Source organism: Capra hircus, chromosome 14, assembly GCF_001704415.2.
Source record: "Capra hircus breed San Clemente chromosome 14, ASM170441v1, whole genome shotgun sequence".
Classification (NCBI taxonomy): Eukaryota; Metazoa; Chordata; class Mammalia; order Artiodactyla; family Bovidae; genus Capra; species Capra hircus.
The window spans coordinates 38,153,870-38,178,226 of NC_030821.1; the positions used below are offsets into that span (position 1 = coordinate 38,153,870).

At 44.8% G+C, this 24,357-nt stretch overlaps 1 protein-coding gene across 2 annotated transcripts in view; it reads left to right on the forward strand.

Annotated features, from left to right (window-relative positions):
- The window catches only part of ZNF704 (zinc finger protein 704), a 257,551-nt gene that overhangs the window by 186,907 nt on the left and 46,287 nt on the right, over nucleotides 1-24,357 (forward strand). For both annotated transcript variants that reach the window (XM_018058379.1, XM_018058380.1), the window contains exons 3-4: nucleotides 11,141-11,244; nucleotides 18,282-18,514. In XM_018058379.1, the coding sequence (XP_017913868.1) occupies nucleotides 11,141-11,244; nucleotides 18,282-18,514 (337 nt within the window). The remainder of the gene's footprint in view (nucleotides 1-11,140; nucleotides 11,245-18,281; nucleotides 18,515-24,357) is intronic.

Here is a 24,357-nt window from a genome sequence, read left to right on the forward strand (position 1 = left end):
TGCCAAAACATTAGATGACTGTTTGGGGAGAGAGGTGCTGTTAGAAAGGCTGGTGATGGCTGAGACAGAAAGAAGGAGAGAGTCAGGTAAGTGCACAGCTGAGCCTCAGAAGCCCAAGAGTTTCTGCATGAGGGCGAAGGGGGATGGTCTCCTATGGGGCAGGTCAAAGGTGGGCATCCCTGCCTGACCTCAGTGAGACTGACAGGAAACTGACAGAAAAGAAGATTAACCTCAGAGGAAAGCCCAGATACAGGAGAGGGGAGAGGGTAAAGGATTACTGACGATGGAACGTGGGCCCCAAGGTGCAGAGTGACAAGGGTGGTGGGAAGACCCAAGGGGAGCAGAGCAGCAAGTGGGAGAAAGAGGGAGGGGACTGAGTGTTGACTTTTCAGGCAAAGTGAAATGGACATCAAAGCGTTGCCTAGTGCCACGTACTCATGGGCGCTCCATGGACCAGTGCCAGTCTGCAGCCTGTCATCAGCCCACAGTGAGCTGGGCACAGAAATTGAGAGGAAGCAGCAGCTTAATTTGCATAGCAGTTTGACATGATGACGTCTTCCACTGGCACTAGTAGTAAAGAACCCATCTGCCAATGCAGGAGACATAAGAAACACGGGTTCGACTCCTGGGTTGGGAAGATCCCCTGGAGGAGGGCACCGCAACCCACTCCAGTATTCTTGCCTGGAGAATCCCCACGGACAGGAGCCAGGGAGCCTACAGTCCATGTGGTCGACAAAAATCAAGCACGACTAAAGCGACTTAGCATGCATATCTTCCACGGGTCATTTTCCCCCTTGTATTTGACAGAAGTATTGATCCATGACTGATTAGAAATTTCTTAAAAATTATCCTTCCCCACAGGTAGTGTCAGAAGTACTGACCTGTGTTGCCTCACGTATTATGATGTGTTTGCTCTCATTTTCCCATCTTGTTTGATCAAGGCCACTGGACACCGTAATAAAATGGGCAGCTTCTCTCATCTTCCTTGTGGTCTTGAAGGAAACAACAGCTAAAATGAAACTGGAAGGAAGAGGACCACTTTTGCTACAAGATCCCTTTAGAAAGAAAATGAAGTTTTTGTGCTTTTTAATCGCATTTAACAGTGACTGAGTCCAGTTTTCCAAACTCTCAGGGAAAGCTCTCCCAGAATTCCAGGATTGAAGATGTCACTGTGCCCGTTCTAGTGGGAGAGAGTTTATTTTCAGACTTTATTCCTGGTCTGAAGACTACCACAAGTTTTAAAAGTAATTGAACTCGGTCTAGACAGCAGATTTCAGTGGTTGCTAAGGAACTAGATTAGTTCTAATCTGAGGGATGTGGTATTCATTTTTATTTCCGTTTTCTTACTACAGCATTTTAATTGCAGATAAATGTCTTTTATGGCTCTCTAGGGTGTAAAACACTTTTCTGTTAGCTGGTGGGTTAGCCAGGGGAGACCGTGTTTGTACACACCCTCCAAGCAGATGGCATTCAGGCATGACGTGTTTCAAAAGAAGAAAAACGCTTCTTGAGGCATGAACAATAGCCGGGCTTGTCAGCGCAGGCCAGGGCCAAGCGCTCAGGGCCGGCCAGCAGCACCCACCCGTGCAGGAGACCCCAGGCCTGGGGCCGCGTCCGCTGATGCTGCACACACCCCCTGACTGCCTCTTCATGTCACAGGTTCTGTCATCCCGCAACCTGCTGCCACAGTCACCAGGCAATCAATTCCTCAGATAAAAGATCAGTTGTCAAACCCCAGAAACTCATTTTCCACGCGGCAGCCAGGGTGAGCTTTTTGAAAAGTAAATCTGATAGCATCAGCTCAACTTGACCTGACCTCTCCCCACCCGATCCTGCTGGAAACACCTCAGTGCTTCCCAGGCCTTTAAGATAAGAGCCTTAGAGAACTCCGCAGGCCCGACCCAGCTGCCCCTCCCCAAGGGAGGCCTGCCAGACCCAGCTGGCCCTCCACATGGCCCTCAGCCTTGCTTCTGAAGGCAGCCTGGCCTGTGCTCCCGCACTGCCCGGCCCTGGGCTCGTCCACACCCTCAGAGAGGCCACGGCCAGTGCCCCTTCCATTCCTGAGCTGGGAGCACTCCCGTTAGCCAGAAGCCCCCAGTCCAGACCCTCCTACCTGCATTTGTCACATATGTGCGGTGGTTTAGTCACTGAGTCGCGTCTGACTCTTGTGACCCCATGGACTTAGCCCACCAGGCTCCTCTGTCCGTGGGATTTTCCAGGAAAAAACACGGGAGTGGGTTGCCATTTCCTTCTCCAGGGGATCTTCCCCACCCAGGGATCGAACCCAGGTCTCCTGAAATGGCAGGCCTATTTACCCCTGAGCCACCTGGGAAGCTAAGTTTATGTTTATCCATGTGTCTGATGAAGGTCTGATTCTCCAACAGAGCACAGCTCAGGAGGGCAGAGTCTCTGCCGAGTTTTCTCGAAACTGTATTTCCAGGAACTAAAAGAGCCCTTTTGGCCACCTGATGTGAAGAACTGACTCATTTGAAAAGACCCTGATGCTGGGAAAGATTGAAGGCGGGAGGAGAAGGGGATGGCAGAGGATGAGACTGCTGGATGGCATCACCGACTCCACTGGACATGACTTTGGGTGGACTCCGGGAGTTGGTGATGGACAGGGAGGCCTGGCGTGCTGTAGTCCATGGGGTCGCAAAGAGTCAGACACGACTGAGCGACTGAACTGAACTGAAAAGAGCCCTGAGCACATAGCTAGTAGTGCAGCAATGAGGGCTGAGAGCAGAAATACAATCCAAATGGTCACTGGAGGCTTTGGCTGCTTGTGGGGGGACCTCAAGAGTCATGATGCCGTGAGCCACATCCTTGCCAAGCCGCCAACATGTGGCACTAGTGAGGAGCCCAGCAGCTGCTCCTCGCACACAGTTGCCACCTCCTTCAAAGCACCTCTTGTGAAGTTACAACTGTGTCTTTAAGAAAAGTAATACCATCAGCACCACACACACACACACACACACACACACACAAAGAAAAGCAACAACTGCTAATGCTGGTGCTGAATAAGAAGAACAAGTGAGGATACCTAACACTTTCGTCTTTCATGGGGGTTATGTGCTATGAGCGTGTTCATGAACTTGAAGGTTAATAATGGCTAACACCCATGGAACCGTGACTCTAGTGAGGCTGTATGTTGGTACTCATTTAATCTTCTCAGTTCAGTTCAGTTCAGTCGCTCAGTCGTGTCCGACTCTTTGCGACCCCATGAATCGCAGCACGCCAGGCCTCCCTGTTCATCACCATCTCCCGGAGTTCATTCAGACTCACGTCCATCGAGTCCATGATGCCATCCAGCCATCTCATCCTCTGTCATCCCCTTCTGCTTTATTGGCATAGTCAATAAAGCAGAAATACATGTTTTTCTGGAACTCTCTTGCTTTTTCCATGATCCAGTGGATGTTGGCAATTTGATCTCTGGTTCCTCTGCCTTTTCTAAAACAAGCTTGAATGTCAGAGAGTTCACGGTTCACGTACTGCTGAAGCCTGGCTTGGAGAATTTTGAGCATTGCTTTACTAGCATGTGAGATGAGTGCAATTGTGCAGTAGTTTGAGCATTCTTTGGCATTGCCTTTCTTTGGGATTGGAATGAAAACTGACCTTTTCCCGTCCTGTGGCCACTGCTGAGTTTTCCAAATTTGCTGGCATATTGAGTGCAGCACTTTCACAGCATCATCTTTCAGGATTTGAAATAGCTCAATTGGAATTCCATCACCTCCACTAGCTTTGTTTGTAGTGATGCTTTCTAAGGCCCACTTGACTTCACATTCCAAGATGTCTGGCTCTAGATGAGTGATCACATCATCATGATTATCTGGGTTGTGAAGATCTTTTTTGTACAGTTCTTCCGTGTATTCTTGCCACCTCTTCTTAATATCTTCTGCTTCTGTTAGGTCCATACCATTTCTGTCCTTTATTGAGCCCATCTTTGCATGAAATGTTCCCTTGGTATCTCTAATTTTCTTGAAGAGATCTCTAGTCTTTCCCATTCTGTTGTTTTCCTCTATTTCTTTGCACTGATCGCTGAAGAAGGCTTTCTTATCTCTTCCTGCTATTCTTTGGAACTCTGCATTTAGATACCTATATCTTTCCTTATCGCCTTTGCTTTCCGCCTCTCTTCTCTTCACAGCTATTTGTAAGGCCTCCCCAGACAGCCATTTTGCTTTTTTGCATTTCTTTTCCATGGGGATGGTCTTGATCCCTGTCTCCTGCACAATGTCACGAAGCTCCGTCCATAGTTCATCAGGCACTCTATCAGATCTAGGCCCTTAAATCTATTTCTCATTTCCACTGTATAATCATAAGGGATTTGATTTAGGTCATACCTGAATGGTCTAGCGGTTTTCCCTACTTTCTTCAATGTAAGTCTTAATTTGGTAATAAGGAGTTCATGATCTGAGCCACAGTCAGCTCCTGGTCTTGTCTTTGTTGACTGTATAGAGCTTCTCCATCTTTGGCTGCATAGAATATAATCAATCTGATTTCGGTGTTGACCATCTGGTGATGTCCATGTGTAGAGTCTTCTCTTGTGTTGTTGGAAGAGGGTGTTTGCTATGACCAGTGCATTTTCTGGGCAAAACTCTATTAGTCTTTGCCCTGCTTCATTCCACATTCCAAGGCCAAATTTGCCTGTTACTCCAGGTGTTTCTTGACTTCCTACTTTTGCATTCCAGTCCCCTATAATGAAAAGGACATCTCTTTTGGGTGTTCGTTCTAAAAGGTCTTGTAGGTCTTCATAATACCGTTCAACTTCAGTTTCTTCAGCATTACTGGTTGGGGCGTACACTTGGATAACTGTGATATTAATGGTTTGCCTTGGAGACGAATAGAGATCATTCTGTCGTTTTTGAGATTGCATCCAAGTACTGCATTTCAGACTCTTGTTGACCATGATGGCTACTCCATTTCTTCTGAGGGATTCCTGCCCACAGTGGTAGATATAATGGTCATCTGAGTTAAATTCACCCATTCCAGTCCATTTTAGTTCACTGATTCCTAGAATGTCGACGTTCACCCTTGCCATCTCTTGTTTGACCACTTCCAATTTGCCTTGATTCATGGACCTGACATTCCAGGTTCCTATGCAATATTGCTCTTTACAGCATCAGATCTTGCTTCTATCACCAGTCACATCCACAACTGGGTATTGTTTTTGCTTTGGCTCCATCCCTTCGTTCTTTCTGTAGTTATTTCTCCTCTGATCTCCAGTAGCATATCGGGCGCCTAATGACCTGGGGAGTTCCTCTTTTAGTATCCTATCATATTGCCTTTTCATACTGTTCATGGGGTTCTTAAGGCAAGAATACTGAAGTGGCTTGCCATTCCCTTCTCCAGTGGACCACGTTCTGTCAGACCTCTCCACCATGACCCACCCGTCTTGGGTTGCCCCGCAGGCATGGCTTGGTTTCATTGAGTTAGACAAGGCTGTGGTCCTAGTGTGATTAGATTGACTAGTTTTCTGTGAGTATGGTTTCAGTGTGTCTGCCCTCTGATGCCCTTTTGCAACACCTACCATCTTACTTGGGTTTCTCTTACCTTGGACGTGGGGGTATCTCTTCATGGCTGCTCCAGCAAAGCACAGCCACTGCTCCTTACCTTGGATGAGGGGTATCTCCTTACCGCTCCTTAGTTCCTGACCTAAAAACTTCATTTCTTTTTGGCCATGCTGAGTCTTCATTGCTGTGTGTGGGCTTTTCCCTAGTGGCGTGAACAGGGCTACTCTCTTTGCAGTGCAGGGGCTTCTCCTTGTGGTGCCCTCTGTGTTGCAGAGCACAGGGTCTAGGGGCATGGACTTAGTAGTTGTGGCTGCCGGGCTCTAGAGAGCAGGCTCAGTGGTGGTGGCACACAGGCGTAGTTGATCCCTGGTGTGTGGGATCTTCCCAGATCAGGGATCTAACCTGTGTCTCCTGCGTTGGCAGGCAGATTCTTTACCACTGGATCAGCAAGGAAGCCCCTCAACAGATCTATTTTTTGTCTTCCTTTTTCTAATAAAGAAACAGAGACTTCGAGATGTTGGTAATTTACCCAAGGTCACACAGCTAGTAATGGCAGAGTGGATTTGAAGCCACATGATCTAATTCGTGAGAGTTGGAATGTGAAGAAGGCTGAGCACCAAAGAATTGATGGTTTTGAACTGTGGTGTTGGAGAAGACTCTTGAGAGTCCCTTGGACTGCAAGGAGATCCAACCAGTCCATACTGAAGGAGATCAGCCCTGGGATTTCTTTGGAAGGACTGATGCTAAAGCTGAAACTCCAGTATTTTGACCACCTCATGTGAAGAGTTGACTCATTGGAAAAGACTCTGATGCTGGGAGGGATTGGGGCAGGAGGAAAAGGGGACAACAGACGATGAGATGGCTGGATGGCATCACTGACTCGATGGCTGTTGAGTCTGAGTGAACTCCGGGAGTTGGTGATGGACAGGGAGGCCTGGCGTGCTGCAATTCATGGGGTCGCAAAGAGTCAGACACGACTGAGCAACTGATCTGAACTGAACTGAACTGATCTAATTCGTTCCAGAGCCTGTGCTCTTAACCATTACCTTTATTGCCTCTCCCAGAGAGGCCCAGGACACCCCCTTAGCAGATATACAGGGAGTCTGTACTCAAAGACTAAATACTATCTGTTCATTGAGGAATAGTTGTCTCTTAGTCTATTACTTGGGGTTTGAATTTTGGCTTAACTAAAAGTAGCTAAACAACCTACTTTTAGCTTCTTCCCTTTCCATTACATGTTCCATTTTGACCTGTTTCTAAAATACAGATTGATCATCTCTCTCTCCCAGGTTCAAGAGGGTTCAGTGACTTCCCTCTGCTTACAAGGACATGACGAACCACTCAGCCTGGCATGTGAGGCCCCATGAACTGGCCCAGGCTCTCTGTCCTCATCTCCCATCCTTCTAGTAGCACTCCTAAGCAGATTACAAGGCAAGGACTTGCCTAATCCCTTGCCTGAAATGTGATTCTCCCCTCTTGAAATCCTGTTCAGTCCTCGAAGCCAGGTCAACCTGAGCGACAGATCACACAGAGCAGGGGTCCCCAACCCCCAGGGCCATGGTGCGGATCTATGGCCTACTAGGAGCCGGGCCATGCACAGGAGGTGAGTGGCGAGCGCGTGATCAAACTTCATCTGTATTTACAGCCACTCCCCATCGCTTGCTTTACCGCCCGAGCTCCGCCTCCTATCAGACCAGTGGCAGCATTAGACTCTGAGTCCCTCGGACAGCTAGGAGATCCAACCAGTCCATCCTAAAGGAAATCAGTCCTGAATATTCATTGGAAGGACTGATGGTGAAGCTGAAACTCCAATCCTTTGGTTGCCTGATGCAAAGAATTGGCTCATTTGAAAAGACTCTGATGCTGGGAAAGATTGAAGGCAGGAGGAGAAGGGGATGGCAGAGGATGAGACGGTTGGATGGCATCACCGACTCAATGGACATGAGTTTGAGTAAGCTCCAGGAGTTGGTGATGAACAGGGAGGCCTGGCATGTTGCAGTCCATGGGGTCACAAAGAGTTGGACACAACTGAGTGACTGAAGTGAACTAAACTGAAGGAGCTTGAACCCTACTGTGAACCACACATGCAAGGGGTCTACATTGCTCGCTCCTTGTGAGAACCATCCTGAAACATCCCCCACATCCCTAGGCTGTGGAAACACTGTCTTCCACGAAACTGGCCCCTGGTGCCAAAAAGGTTCAAGACCACTGACATATACAGTAATGATGAATATTACTATTTTTAAAAAATAATTCTAAGTATTATTAACTCTTCTAATACTCAACTAAGTTTGAGAGAAAAGAAAACTTGAAAAGCCTTTTGTAAACATACGTGTAATAACGTTTTCTACAGTAGACTCAAGCTCAGTTTCAAACTAGGAGAGAATATTTAGTATTACTGATAATGTTTTCTCCCCCTGCCTCAACAACTCTAAATCTACCAGAGGGCCTTTGTAGCAATTTTCTCAAAGTGTTACAAATTCTACTTTGTATATCATCTCTTCGTGTTTAATTATAAGGATTTGAATTTACAGCACCAATTAATCAGTAATTAGATAGTACTGTACCAAAAGAAATTAAACAAAGATAAAAACAAAAACAAAACACAGCACAAGGCCGTATCATCTAGTAATGTTTTATGTAGCATGATAACAATACTTCCCAAGAAATATAGGTTAACTGAATCATTAGCTATGTATACTTCCCGAGAAATATAGGTAAACTGAATCATTAGCTAAGTATTCTTTTGATTTTTTTTTATTGTTGTTTTTAGTAACTTCCAGTACCGATGGGAAACTTAAAGGTAATCCAAATACAGAAACACCCTGATTATACTAATATTTATTCCTCTTTTTACTCATCAGAAATGTGCTTTATGATACTCAATAATTATTTTGAAATGTCAGCTTTTGGAAATGCAAAATAAATGCATATTTTATAATGATACGTGCTCTATTGATCTTCATACTTAACACACAAATCAGCTTTTGTGTTAATTATCATTGAGACTATAAAGCATAAATGTGCATGTTAGATGTGAAAAATCAAAAAAGCCACAGAGCAGATTGAGGAAGGAAAAATGAAGGTCCCTGAAACCAAGAGATAGAGCAAAAAACCATGACTGTGTAACAGGTCCCTTTAGGGATGGGAGCAAGTGGCAAGGGGACCTTCTCCCTACAAAGTCATGCCATTTCCCTGTGCCTGGCTCATGGAACTCTTTTCCATGTTCTTAAACCTTTTGTTAACAAAAGAAAAAAAGAAGACTGATAGTTGGAAAGAGAAATAAGCAGCTCCAGTAATTCAGTCTTGGAAGAGATGGCAGCATGGCCTGCTCAGGTGCGCCCCCTGCTGGCATGGAGTGATCCTGACAGCTGAGCTCAGGCTGTGGAAGGAGCCCCACCATCTATTTATACGTAACAGTCTCTAGAGCAAGCTTTTCTCCTTCACCGCCCCCAAGTAACCCCTTCCCTCTGTGGCCATGACTACATGGGAAGACTGAGACATAAAACACCCAAAGTTACTTTAAGATGTTTTACATTCTTTCCCTGGTGCTGTTTCAGGAGGTCTCATTTCTGGAAAAAAAATAATAATAATAAGATCAACTTTAATCCCAAGTGTGAGGATCTTATAAATTGTAGATACTGTAAAATCTCTTAATAGTATGCAAAATGAGTGAGTAGTTTCTTCCCTAAGCGTATGAAACTGTCTTGAAAGTTTCTGTGCAGTGAATTTCATTGTGTGCTCTCAAGCTTGCTTTCTAGAAGTACTTTTCTCTGAACCGAGTAGTTTGTCTTCTGATGGATCAATTTGCCAAGAGAGAGCATAAGGTACTTTGAGAAGAACTACAGAAGAAAATTTCAAACATTCCCATCTTTTGGTACCTTAGATTGAAAGAGTAAGCTTTGCTTAGTAATTCAGCACTATGGTGAACATCAGAGAGCCAAATTGGAATAATTTTGATAATTTCATGGTGAAATTGATTGAGCAGTTCCCCAACCTGCCTTAACTGGGAACTATTTGACTTTTCTCTAAGTCAGGAATCTTTTTTCCCTTTGTTGCTTTGAAGCGACGCTATAAAGTTTCTCTCTCGAGTTCATTGCTTTTACAAGCTATACAGCATACCTGAGGATGAAAACCACCTTTGTCAAAGTGTCAATTCCTTTATCGATGTGACTTATTACTCCTCTCCTGTGCTCCTTCAACTGTTCCCTCATTTGAAACAAAATATTCATCTCTGAGGAGGCGGTACAATTTATCTGATGTCAGGGTACTATTAATGCACACATTTTTGCCTCTCAATGCTAACTTCATTATTGAAATGAATTTAAACAAGCCGGCTTCAGTTCACAATGATCATTATCTGATGGATCTTTATTCAGGGTTAGCTGACCAAAATTAATGAACCAGAGTAACCTCTTCTTCTCAGTGGCTCTTCACATTAACAGCGTAGCAACTACCCTCTGCCCTAGCCTTCTTCTCGTAGACTGGGGAAAAGCCAGCACTGGAGTTTAAACACCCCTCACTGCATTTTCTCCCACCCTCTCCATCGCAGTCAATGGGTCCAGTTACTGCTCAAGCCAGACACCTGGGCACGTTCCCTTCTGCTCACCCCCCACACCCAGTGCAGCGGCCAGTGCTCTGAGGCCGCCTGCTGCTGCCCCTGCCCCAGTCCACGAGACTCTTTCCCCCTGTCTGGATTCCTAGCAGTTATGTCCCAACTAGCCTTCCTGCTTCTACGCTACCTTTCTTAGAACTCATTCTCCATATAGCAGCTCAGGTCATGATTTTTAAAATATCAATCATTTTACATCATTAGACCTGCTTCAAGCCTGCTAGTCACTTCCTGTTCCACCTGGAATAAAATCAAAGCACCTCCCATAGCTAAAAGACCCCACATGACCAGCTCAGCACCATTCTCCCCTTCTCACACCAGCGGGTCCCTCTCCAAATATCCAGTGCTGATTCCTGATGCCTCGCCTTCACACAGCTGTCTTGGCTGCTGGGGGTCAATTTCTCCTCCTCCTCCTTCGCAATTCAGCTCAGAGGTCACCTCCTCGGAGGGCCTTCCCTGCCCCCGTTGAGTGCAGCTGTCCATGGTCCTTGTCATGTCACATTGTCTGTGCCTGACATAGCACGTGTCACTACCAGAAATCAGTCTCTCCCTTTTCGGTTGTTTGCTGATTCTGTGTTTCTCCTCACCAGCCTTGTGTGTTGTTTACCACACATCACCCATGCCTAGAAGAGTCTAGCCCTATGCTTCACTCTGAATGAACACCTGTTAGATGAATGACCAGTGGATGAACCTGACACTTCCTAATATTATGTAAAATTTTAATTAGATTTTGTAATTAAATTAAATTTTTGACACACTGTGCAGCTTGTGGGATCTTAGTTCCCTGAACAAGGATTGAACCTGTTTTGCAGTGGAAGCTCAGAGTCTTAACCACTGGACCATCAATACTATATGATTTTGACTGAATCGCTTAACCTCTGGACTTTGACTTCCTCATCTGTACAATAAAACTAACAAACATTGCATTTCCATGGGGACAATCTAGAGGGGTAAATGTGTGTGGTAACATGGCACAGAGATGCAGAATAAACAGTTAACCATGCCCCTTCCTGTTTTCCAGGAAATCTTCGGAGGAGCTGGACATGGACAAGGTGACAGCAGCCATGGTACTCACCAGCTTGTCCACCAGCCCCTTGGTTCGGAGCCCTCCTGTGCGGCAGAACGGTAAGCCTGGGGCACGGCCCAGGGAAGGGTCCTCCCACATCAGGAGCAGAGCTTCTCTTTGAGGAAGCTCTTTTCTTTCTCTCTTTTCTCGTCCCCTTTTTTCCTTTTTTTCCAGTTGTTTTTTAATTACACAACACATGAACACACTCGTATTTTAAAATTCAGCCATGTGGTGCACAAACCCTCCCAGTGCCAGTCCCTCCCCAAAGGCAGTCACTCTCAGCAGTTTGGAACACATCCTTCCAGACTCTTGTCTGTGCACTTATGTGCAGACTCATTCCTAACACACACAATGGACCCTCACCCACTAGTGGGAAGGGAGGGGAAATGTGGAAGAAATGGACCCCAGAGCTACCAGCCTCCTTCCTCCTCATCGTCCCAAAGACCCCACTGCATCTCATTCCTACATCCACCCTTTGAGTGCACATTTACTGACCTCCACCACCTTTCCAATGTATCTTTAAGAACTTGTGTTCCATACCCAGGTAGATGGAGATTGGTCTCATGAAGCTAATTCCCCAGCTTTTTTTTTTTTTTTTTCTTTTCCTGTTTGGTTAGAGGGATAGTTGGACCAAAGAACTCTAAAGATTAAATATTTTGAGAAAGCATTATCCCAGGCTCTTTAATCCGTTCTTTTATTCAGTATATATTTATTAGATACCCTAACAGATGCAGCCTGGCGTGCTGCAGTTCATGGGATTGCAAAAAGTCAGACATGACTTAGCAACTGAACAACAGCCATAATAGATGGTTTGACTATATCACTGAAACAGTGTCCATACTCCTAGGTAATGTACAGTCTTTTGCGGGGAAAAAACTGTCACAGCTGTACTAATAGCTAGCATTTATTGAGTACTTAGTACGTGCCATAGACTAGGTTTACTTTATCTCATGTAATTCTCACAATTCTATGAGATGCTACCACTATTTTACAGATGAGTAAACTGAGGCACCTGAGGATTAGCTGACTTTAAACAGAGCTGAACTTCTTTCCATATCATTCTGATTCCAGATCTCCTGTCTCAGTCATGATATAATATCGACTCATATAATTCAAGATGATAAATCAGTAGGGCAGTAGGAGATCAAGCTGGAGAGCCTGGCAGGAAATCAAGGAGTCATATCTGTCTGGTTATGAGTTTGGACATTCTTCTGAGGCTATAGGAAAGCTATGAGATGATTGAAACATTGGAAATTTATAATTGGGTATACAAGACAAAAACAAAAAGTAAACAACAACAACAAAAAAGCCACGTGTGTCCTGAACCCTGGTGGTCACGGTGGGGATGCATATAGGGCATAATTGAGAAAGATGAAGAAGGCAGAATCAACAAGACTTGGTGATAGAGAAGATAAAGGAGAGGAGTGACGAGGGTGACTTCTGGGAAGTCCATTCCCTGTGGATGACCAAAGGCAGAGGAAGAGGTCTACTGGTGAACGTTAGGAGCAAGAGGTGGGGTAGCCGAAGAAGATGAGAGATCCATCTTGAAACATGTTTCGTAGGGAGTACCTGGGGATCACCAGAGAACAGGATCTGATGGGGTTCTGGGTCAGCCTGGAAGAGAGATCTGGGCTGATGAAGAACTGGGAGGCGACACTTTGAAGCCATGGATGTAGATGGGCTGACCCCGAGAGAGCTGTGGAAAAGTAGACGATAACGAGAAGGTGGCTAGGTGAAAAGTGGTGAGCCGCCTCATTATGTAAGGAAAAGGACCCAGGACGGGAGTGGGGTACCTGGAGAAGCAGAGGGAAGCAGGAAAGTGCGACTTCATAGAAGTCAAGGGAAAAGCTTGTTTCAAGGAGCAACATCTGATGCTTCAGAAGGTCAAGGCGAAAAGGACTCAATTCTGCATCAAGAAGAATGTCATGGCTTTGAAAAGAGCATTTACAGTGGACGACCCGTGGAGCGGAAGCCACATTGCAGATCAGTGAAATGTAGTATTCTGAGGCCGCCAGGTGGAACTTACCAGCCAGGGAAAACCTCCTCTCAAAAGACAGCCTAGTCACTGATGAACTAGGGTTCCCCCATAATCTGGTTATAAGCAGAAGGTATTAAAATAAATTTGTGGAACATCCATCAAGTCCTCACCCAAACTTAATGCAATCTATTTGGGAGTGGGAAGAATGATCAAGATGCTGGGAATTAAGATCAATACCAGAAATCACGATGCCTACTGCCTTGATTCCCCACAAGCTGGGGTGATGTCACTTCACATAGAGTAGCCACCGTGCTCTTGAGATGAGCCTGATCTTTCCTGGTAGCCTTCTCAGCTTGGTAAAGCTGCAAAAGAAAGATGAGAGGAAAAGCAAGGCTGAAGTCATCCCCAAAACCTATTCTAGGGAAAAAGAACTGCAGAATTTCATGGAATCCTCAGGGGAAAACAATAATTTTGATGTACTCATTCTTTTTACCATTGGAATTTTAAAACTGAGAACATTTTTATATTCCTTTGTATTGAAATGTTAGGATCAAAATAAACCTTTTGCATCTTCAGTACAAACTTTTCTTAGCATAGTTATAAAGAGAGTGTTCATTATGACTTAAAAAAAAATTACCCAGATAGTAATCCCAAATGTCTGATGTCCCTCATTTAGTCTGCAAAAGGAAGCAAGTTCTTAAAAAGGGAAAGCAATTTATGATAATGAAAGCTATTTTTTAGAAATAAAGATTATCTCCACAATTATTGCATATCAGTGAATTTTTGGAAACTGTTGTGATCCTCTACTGTGCTAGGATCAAGATGGCAAGAATACACAGAAGAACTGTACAAAAAAAGATCTTCACGACCAAGATAATCACGATGGTGTGATCACTCACCTACAGCCAGACATCCTGGAATGTGAAGTCAAGTGGGCCTTAGAAAGCATCACTACGAACAAAGCTAGTGGAGGTGATGAATTCCAGTTGAGCTATTTCAAATCCTGAAAGATGATGCTGTGAAAGTGCTGCACTCAATATGCCAGCAAATTTGGAAAACTCAGCAGTGGCCACAGGACGGGAAAAGGTCAGTTTTCATTCCAATCCCAAAGAAAGGCAATGCCAAAGAATGCTCAAACTACCGCACAATTGCACTCATCTCACATGCTAGTAAAGTAATGCTCAAATTTCTCCAAGCCAGGCTTCAGCAATACGTGAACTGTGAACTTCCAGATGTTCAAGCTGGTTTCAGAAAAGGGAGAGGAACCAGAGATCAAATTGCCAACATCCACTGGATCATGGAAAAAGCAAGAGAGTTCCAGAAAAACATCTATTTCTGCTTTATTGACTATGCCAAAGCCTTTGACTGTATGAATCACAATAACCTGTGGAAAATTCTGAAAGAGAGGGGAATACTAGACCACCTGACCTGCCTCTTAAGAAACCTATATGCAGGTCAGGAAGCAACAGTTAGAACTGGACATGGAACAACAGACTGGTTCCAAATAGGAAAAGGAGTACGTCAAGGCTGTATGTTGTCACTCTGCTTATTTAACTTCTATGCAGAGTACATCATGAGAAACGCTGGGCTGGAAGAAGCACAAGCTGGAATCAAGATTGCCGGGAGAAATATCAATCACCTCAGATATGCAGATGACACCACCCTCATGGTAGAAAGTGAAGAGGAGCTAAAAAGCCTCTTGATGAAAGTGAAAGAGGAGAGTGAAAAAGTTGGTCTAAAGCTCAACATTCAGAAAACGAAGATCATGGCATCCGGTCCCATCCCTTCATGGGAAATAGATGGGGAAACAGTGGAAACGGTGTCAGACTTTATTTTCGGGGGGGCTCCAAAATCACTGCAGATGGTGATTGCAGCCATGAAATTAAAAGATGCTTACTCCTTGGAAGGAAAGTTATGACCAACCTAGATAGCATATTGAAAAGCAGAGACATTACTTTGCCAACTAAGGTCTGTCTAGTCAAGGCTATGGTTTTTCCAGTAGTCATGTATGGATGTGAGAGTTGGACTGTGAAAAAAGCTGAGCGCAGAAGAATTGATGCTTTTAAACTGTGGTGTTGGAGAAGACTCTTGAGAGTCCCTTGGACTGCAAGGAGATCCAACCAGTCCATTCTGAAGGAGATCAGCCCTGGGATTTCTTTGGAAGGAATGATGCTAAAGCTGAAAGTCCAATACTTTGGCCACCTCATGTGAAGAGTTGACTCATTGGAAAAGACTCTGATGCTGGGAGAGATTGGGGGCAGGAGGAGAAGGGGACGACAGAGGATGAGATGGCTGGATGGCATCACTGACTCGATGGACGTGAGTCTGAATGAACTCCGGAGTTGGTGATGGACAGGGAGGCCTGGCGTGCTGCGATTCATGGGGTCACAAAGAGTCGGACAAGACTGACTGACTGAACTGAACTGAACTGTGCTAGGAAAGGATCATTTTGTTAGGATGTAGGTCCAAAATGAGGGAGATTCCAGCAAAATGCCTGTCTGAATTTTTAGCAAAAGCTTGTTTAAGATAAGAAGACACTGCTCTCTAAAAAACACTAGGAATTGGTTCTGACTTTTTTTCTGAGAGATTTGTTTCTGTATTCCTTTTTTTTTTTTTTTTAATGTCTTTATTTGGCTGAGCCAGGTCTTAGTTGCAGCATGTGGGATCTAGTTCCCTGACCAGGAACCGAACCCTGGTCCTCAGCATTAGGAGCATGGAGTCTTAGCCACTGGACCACCAGGGAAGTCCCTATTTCTGTATTCCATTGTCCTTCTGATTAAATAGTGTTTCTAAAGGAAATGCCATTCACAGGGAAACAAATAAATTAACTTCTGGCACTGGCAGGAAGCAGTGTGTAACCACACTGTAACAATAGTTGGCTTCAAAATTATTTCAGTTCCTCATCAGTTCACTTCAGTTATCAGTCATGTCTGACTCTTTGCCACCCCATGGACTGGGAGCCCCCCAAGCCTGGCAGCACGCCAGGCTTTCCCATCCATCAGCAACTTCCAGAGCTTACTCAAACTCATGTCCATTGAGTCGGTGATGCCATCCAACCATCTCATCGTCTGTTGTCCCCTTCTCCTCCTGCCAGTTCCTCCTACTTACCATAATTACAGATCTTGCTCCATGAACTTGTTTTATTATACAAGTGTATGCTTCAATATATTTATAAGCCTCCTGGGCCTGCCGAGTGAGTTTGTCCACCAGGTAACATTACCTAAGGCCTTATACTAGACTCAGCTTGAAGTCTTGTATTGAAAAGAGCTTTCTTATTTAGTAGAGGCAACTCCAGTTCAGGGAGTATCTCAGTCTCTGTGTAGACCACAGGGAGTGAGATGCTGGTTTGGTTTTGTTAATGCTATCAAGGTGTGAGCTTACATAACAGACCATGTAATTCTGTTAGAGCTTGGCTTAAATGAGATGGTTAACTTACTTCTGCTATTCAACTTAAAACTTCATTCATCTAACTGAACTTTTTCCTTGACAAAGTTGAGGAATATGCTGGAAACCTATAATTAGGTAAAGATAGTCAAGAAATTTTTTGATGAATGCTAGTATGTTGTTTTTTTATGAATGCTAGTATGTCTTCAGTTCATTACTAATTACACAGATGTTAATAACATTTCTTTAATGAGGCATTTTGGGATTTTTTTCCTTCTTGTAGTTAGGATATTGTTTTAATATATTCAAAATGCACATTAATATGGAGGAGAAATTATCCAAAAGAAAGTCAAATTTATACAAATGCTAATTAAGATTGGGCATTTTGAAAAATAAATCAAATCTTCAGTGATTAAGAGAGCCCCTGAAGACATTCCAACTGGGCAAAAGTCTCTCTATATTATTAGCAAGCATTTCATCATGTTTTCTTCCACAAGTGGAAACCAGGTAAAATTCAACACCAGTCGTATCAGTAATTATTACCAATAAGTTCTTTTCTGATCTCAGCTTTGCCTGAAGAAAAGAAGAATGCTCATACCTGGGGTCTGCATGTACTGAAGGAGAAGGAGGGCCAACTGGCAGGCCCGCGTTTGAGACCCTGGCCCATCCTCATTATGTACTAATCATGGCAAGTCAGTTAATTTCCTGGTGCCTCAGGGACCTCATCTGTAAAATGGGCATGGTAATCCTTGCTCTGAAAGACAGATATTATGAGAATGCATCAGATTGTGTGACTAAGCTTTGTAAGATGTAAGTGAAATGAAAGTGATAGTTGCTCAGTTGTGTCGACTCTTCAATCACATGGACTGTAGCCCACCAGGCTCCTCTGTCCATGGAACTCTCCAGGTCAGAATACTGGAGTGGGTAGCCAATCCCTTCTCTAGGGGATCTTCCCAACCCAGGAATCTAACTGGGGTCACCTGCACTGCAGGCAGATTCTTCACCAGCTGAGCCACCAGGGAGCCCTTGTAAGATGTAAAACACACCAAATGTAAGGCACAATTATTTGTTATAATAAGCTGGATGGCAAATGACTTTGGGTAATCAGAAATTCTCTCTCTTAGGTTCTTAAATCTTACATCGACTCTATAAATGTATTCCAAAGATCACAGCCCTGTAAGAAATTCCTTTTAAAATGTTAAAATGTGGGGATGGGGTTTGGAGAAATGCGGCAAATCATTACTCCCTTAGTAATATAGTCCATAAACACCTAAACTTCCTAAACTTAGTGAACCATAACATCTTTTTTTTCCTCCTTGTTTTCATGTATTCTCCACTGTCATCCTAAAGAACTAGTTTTGCATAAAGCAACATCCATCAGAAAACTCTTAGAAAAGGCCTGTCCTGAGGGGGGCATAGCAACCCACTTTAGTATTCTTGCCGGGAGAATCCCATGGACAGAGGAGCATGGTGGGCTACAGTCCACAGGACAGACGCGACTTAGCGCACACGCATATATGACTAAAACAGATGTTTATAAACAAACTATCATGCAACTTTTTTGAAAGTATAAATAGAGTACAACGTACATAGTGAGCTGTTGCAGATTACCAAGTTGGCTACAGGTGCTTTCACCAGCAGGGAATCTCGGCCCTCACTGCCCCTCTGACCCCGGCCTGGGTGCCCCGGGAGCCCGGGACTGGGCGCTGACGCTGTGCTTGTGTGCTCCGACAGAGGGCCTGAGCGGATCCTGGAAGGAGGGGGGCGGCGTGCCTTCCAGCACCAGCAGCAGCGGCTACTGGAGCTGGAGTGCCCCCAGCGACCAGTCCAACCCGTCCACGCCGTCGCCGCCGCTGTCCGCCGACAGCTTCAAGCCCTTCCGCAGCCCCGCGCCCCCGGACGATGGCATCGACGAGGCGGAGGCCGGCAACCTGCTCTTTGATGAGCCCATCCCCAGGAAACGAAAGGTTGGTTTCAGGTTTCATTTGGGGGGAACAGGCTTCCTAGGGTGGTGATTTTGGCACTTCTCCAACCAACGCCCCTTCTGATAGACTGAAACAGCCCGTGTTCACCTCTAATATCCTTTGAAGTCTTCAAATAAATTAAGGGTCACGATTAAAGACAAATAGAAATGATTAAAGTATTAATATATATCTTCCAAGTACGCATCCCCACCCTACTCCCAATCTCACCCCGTCCTCTCCTCTGGTTGTAAATCGCTGCACTGGTAACACCAGGTAACCTAGGAAAGAATCTGCCTGCAATGCAAGAGACTGGGGTTCGATCCCTGGGTGGGGAAGATCCCCTGGAGAAGGAAATGCAACCCACTCCAGTATTCTTGGAGAAGGAAATGGCAACCCACTGCAGTACTCTTGCCTGGAGAATCCCATGGACAGAGGAGACTGGCAGGCTGTACATAGTCCATGGGGTCACAGACTTGGATAGGACTGAGCAACTAACGCATTCACAACACTTCCACCTGGGACCTTACCAGTATTTGGAAGTCAAAAAATCGGACTTCAGGCTTGGTTTGGTTAACTCACTCTCTTCGTGGGAATTAACTTTTTCATCTGTAAAATAAAATTATGTTTTTCTCTTTTCTGCTTCACAGACTCTTAAAGGGTTGTGGGAAAGAAGATTTTCTGACTTATGTTTATAAAACTAGATGTGAAATATACATGAAAGCTAAAATGTAAACATACGTAGTATTTACATGCCCCAAATTATGTATTTATTAAATTAGAAGTGAAAACATAGATCTAGCTGATTTAATAAATTAATTTGACTGCACTTGTATTTAATCCTCACAGCAATCCTGTATGGTATTGTTTTCCCATCTTGATAGGAGATTGAGGACCAGGGAAGTTATACATTTAACCCCTGCCATGCAGGTTAGAAGGCTTCCCAGGTGGCACTAGTGGTAAAGTGAAAGTGAAAGTGAACTCGCTCAATCGTGTCCGACTCTTTGCGACCCCATGGACGGTAGCCTACCAGGCTCCATCCATGGGATTTTCCAGGCAAGAATACTGGAGTGGGCTGCCATTTCCTTCTCCAGGGGATCTTCCCAACCCAGGGATCGAACACGGGTCTCCTGCATTGCAGACATCTGCTTTACCGTCTGAGCCACCAGGGAAGAACCCACCAATGCAAGAGACCTAAGAGAGGTGGGGTCGATCCCTGGGTCCCGAAGATCCCCTGGAGAAGGAAATGGCAATACACTCCAACACTCTCGCCTGGAGAATGCCATGGACAAAGGAGCCAGCTACAGTCCACAGGGTTGCACAGAGTTGAAAATGACTGAAGCAGCTTAACACACACACATGCAGGTTAGAAAGGGCCAGCGCTGCCTTTCAAACCCAGGTCTGCCTAACCGAAAGCTCATATTCTTTTCATTCTCTTCAGATACATATAAGTGATTATGTTCACTCACAATTTTAAAAAGCATTTCTGTTTCATAGAATAAATACTACTGCAATATCTGGAAAACGTTGTAACATTATTTTTAAATCTCCATGTAAATAGACTTTAAAAATATATTTTAGTTTTTTAGTTTGCATTTGGTAGCTTCATTATTAATGACTACTCACAAACAAAAATCCAAAGAAAACCCTGTGGACTGCAGTGCAACCTATTTTCCCAGTTCATTTCAAAGAGAAAAACAAAGAGATGGCACTGACCCAACACCGTCCATCCCTGCATCTCTCTTAGCATCAGGCAGTGTGTGTAATGGTGCTGGTGGTACACACACTCTGTCTGCCCAGAGAACAAACAGGGCATTGATGTCATCTCTGGTCCTTCCCAAAGGCTGGGGCATGAAGAGTTGCTGTTTCACATACGAGTCCATTGGGCAGGGTCCTGGAGCTGTCCAGGCATCCCGTGAGTCCCCAGAGACCCTGGGTCTTGACACCTTGGGGAGCGAGGCCGCACTTGCACCTGTGAGAACCCATAGGCAGGACAGCTGTGTAGACCTGAAGTCTGTCCTGTTGCTTCCGGCTGCACAGACTTTCTCTCTGGGGCCTTCAGAGTGTGTGGTCTTGGCCTGTGGCAAAGACTCACAGCATAGGGAGCTCCCCAGTGCTTGTAAGGTGCCCCGCTGGAAGGCTCATCACAGCTTTTCCTTTCCAACATAGCCACGAGACAAAATTCGTACTCTTGCATTGCAGTTCAGTTGCCTTGGTCAGACTTGTATGTAAAGCCTTTAGGCTTCAACTCAATTAGGAGATAGTCAAGTCACCAAATGAAAAGAAAAAAAAATCATTACAAACTGGCATTTATTTGAATGGCATAGACCCACTCTTCAGGAGTCTGGGAACCATGTTCCTCCCTCTTTCTGTGTGACTTCTCCCTCCATTCAGACTCTGGATTTCCCCAGGGTGATACCAAAAGGATGAAGCTTGTAGTCCCTAATTTTTTTTTTTTTTTTTTGGTGTGGGATCATAGGTCCTTGACCAGGAATTGAACCTGCACCCCCTGCATTGGGAGCACGAAGTCTTAACCACTGGACCCCCAGAGAAGTCCCGAGTAGTCCTTGTTTTTAATGCATGGATTGTACATAGACCAAGTCATTGCCTTTTGAACTTTAAGTTATTTTGAATAGTGGGAATAACAAGAGAGTAGGATGGTTGCAATTCACGATTCATTTTTTTAGTGTATCAAGTGAACCAATATTTATTGAGCACCCAACAGGCATAACAATCAATGCCCTGAGATTAAAGTACAGCCCCTTCCTTCAAGGTCGAAGGTTAGGCAGGTGGACACTGATGTATAAGAAGGGAATAACAATTATGAGCAATAGATGCTGTGCTCACAATGTGGTTCCCAGGTGGTATTAGTGGTAAAGAACCCTCCTACCAATGCAAACAGACATTAAGAGTTGCAGGTTCAATCTCTGCGTCCGGAAGATCCCAGGAGGAGGAAATAGCAACCCACTCCAGTATTCTTGCTTGGAGAATCCCATGGACAGAGGACCCTGGCAGGCTACCGTCCATGGGGTCTCAAGGGGTTGGGCATAACTGAAGCAACTTACTATGCACATAATGTGGCAGAAACACGGTAGCTGAAATGCTGCTATTTTGGTTTTTAAAATCATATTTGAAACGATTTCCAAGAGTTAACTGCCTAATCCATAGATAATATGTTCTAGTTGGGGGACACTTTCTGAATTCATTTTATTTTCCTCTTCATTCCCTGAGGTTCATAATATCTATTTGAGACCATGGACTTGTATTGGGCATATGTCCTGTGGGGATTGTTTGAGAAACTTCTAGATCAATATTTTCCAAACTGCATGTCTCAATCCACTGGTGGGTTGTGAATCTTTTTAATGACTGTGAACAGCACATCTTTAAGGACCAGGACAGAATAGGGTACAATGGACATAATCAGAATGAGTACTGTTCCTTGATGCTTTAGTTTCAGTTGCAGACCTATGTGCCTATTGTACAAACTGTGTCTCTTACTGTGGCTGATGGTCAAAAAAGTTTGAAAGCCCCTGTTCCTAAGGATAAAGAGAGAACACGATACGTGGTAACTGAAGGTTTCCTGATTAGAAATCGAAAGATCCGCATTCTAGACTCAACTTGGCTAGCCTGAGAACTTCAGGAAAACGCTTCATCTCTCTGATCAACTTCTTTTCCATTAAACAGGCAAACAGATATTATCAAACCTCTCTCAGGACGGTCATGAAGACTAAATGTGACCAACCATAAGTATAGAAAGGGGCTTATAAGCCCTAAAACTGGAATATAGCAACTTTGTAATAGACCTGTTTTAGGACCCTGAAAGAAAGCAGGAAGAGGCATACCCTATACTAATCATGAAGCAATGACCCTGGTCTTCCTCCTTATGGAAAGTTATTTGGAAGTTATCTTAACACTTTTCCTCATCTCACCTCTTACATGATCCCTGTTCCACTTATGTAAAGAGGAAGAGAGATTCATTGCCTAGATAAGGCATTATCACTGCCTACTGTCAGTGGTGAGCAAGACACAATTGTTGATATTATCAAGTTTATACATACATATATAAGTAACTATATTTGCATACTTTGTTACAGTTTACAAAATGCTTTTAAATGCAGCATGTCATTTAATCATCACGAACATCTTTGGTCTAGTCATATCCCCATTGTGCAGAAGAGGCTCACTGAGGTTATGCGAATTGCCCAAAATCCTGTAGCTTATAATCTTAGAAATAAGATCAGCTTAGTCCATGGGGTCGCATGGAGTCGTACACGACTGAAGCAACTTAGCAGCAGCTAAGAGAGCAAAGATAAAACTCTTGAGCTTATTTCAAAGAATCCACATTTCCCTCTGCACCCAGAAGAAAATAACATGGAAAGAAAACAGTCAGACCCAGCTACAGCCAGCACAACGTGGCAGAGTGGGAGTGGGGTGCAGAGGATTACAAAGAACTCAAAGACAGAGAGAGAAATTCCAGGCTGTCTCCTGAGGCCCGGGTCCCCAACCTCCAGGATCTAATAATGCCTGATGATCTGAGGTGGTGCTGATGTAACAATAATAGAAATAAAGTACACAATAAACCATCCCCCTTCCGTGAAACCAGTGCCTCATGCCAAAAAGATTGTGGACCACTGTGCTGGGGTGGAGTTGGGGCAGGAGGGCAGGGGCAGCTTCCTGCAGGAAGGGCACATGGCCCTTTAGCCAAGGTAGGTGGGAATGTGAAGAGGGGAAATGAAAGGCTTCTTTCTCCTGGCTCAGGAAATCAGCCAGCCAACTGCCTCAAGTCCCATTCTAGCAGAATTTTTCCTCTGGAATTTCAGACTGACTGTACTCAGATGTTGAGAAAAGCCTAGTAGTATGAACAGGGACTCGGGGAGTACCGGGAAGGTGCAGTTCCTATCCTGACCACAAGGTGATGCAATGGCCCTAAATACAGCCGCTCCAGGCGTCTGGGAGAAAACAGTTCTATGGAAGGCCAAGAGTTAACATTCAATTCCTGAAAACCTCTAGAAAATCAAGAAGGGCTCATAACTAATTAATACTGTTCTTTTTTTCCATGTCAGATTCCTACTTCAGACAAATTTGGGATTTGTCCTTTCCCAAACAGGATAAAACCATTTGGGCTCTGGAATTAGCACCCCAGCATCAAATACTACTCGCTCAGTCATGTCCGAGTCTTTGCAACCACATAGATGCATAGGAATTCAGGCTCCTTCGTCCATGGAATTCTCTAGACAAGAATACTGCAGTGGGTAGCCATTCCCTTCTCCAGGGGATCTTCCCTACCCAGGGATCGAACCCAGGTCTCCTGCATTGAGACAGACTCTTTACCATCTGAGCCACCAGGGAAGCCCACAATACTCATGTGAGCATAGCCCACAGTACTCAGGGGAGCGTAGCCCACAGTACTCAGCGTAGCCCACAGTACTCAGCGTAGCCCACAGTACTCAGCGTAGCCCACAGTACTCAGGTGAGCGTAGCCCACAGTACTCAGGTGAGCGTAGCAAATAACTTGACCTCTTTAAGGCTCCGTTTCCTCATCTGTAAGATAGGAAAAATGATAGCACCGTAATGGTCAAGTTGTTGTAAGGGGCTGGCTGCTAATATTTTGCTTTCCTTTTTACCCACTTGACAACGGACTGAATGGCATTTGAGAAGCGTGAGTGTGGACAGGGAAGGCTGCCTGCCTCCATCCTCCACCCTGGACCCATAGGACCAGGGCTGCTGCAGCTCAGGACAGGGCCCCTTGGCCGCCTCAGTCACCTTGGGCTTATTGAGGGTTCGTGGAAGAGGCCAGCCTGTGTGAGGTTAGGGGTGAAGGAAACAATGACACTGGCAGAAATCGGGGC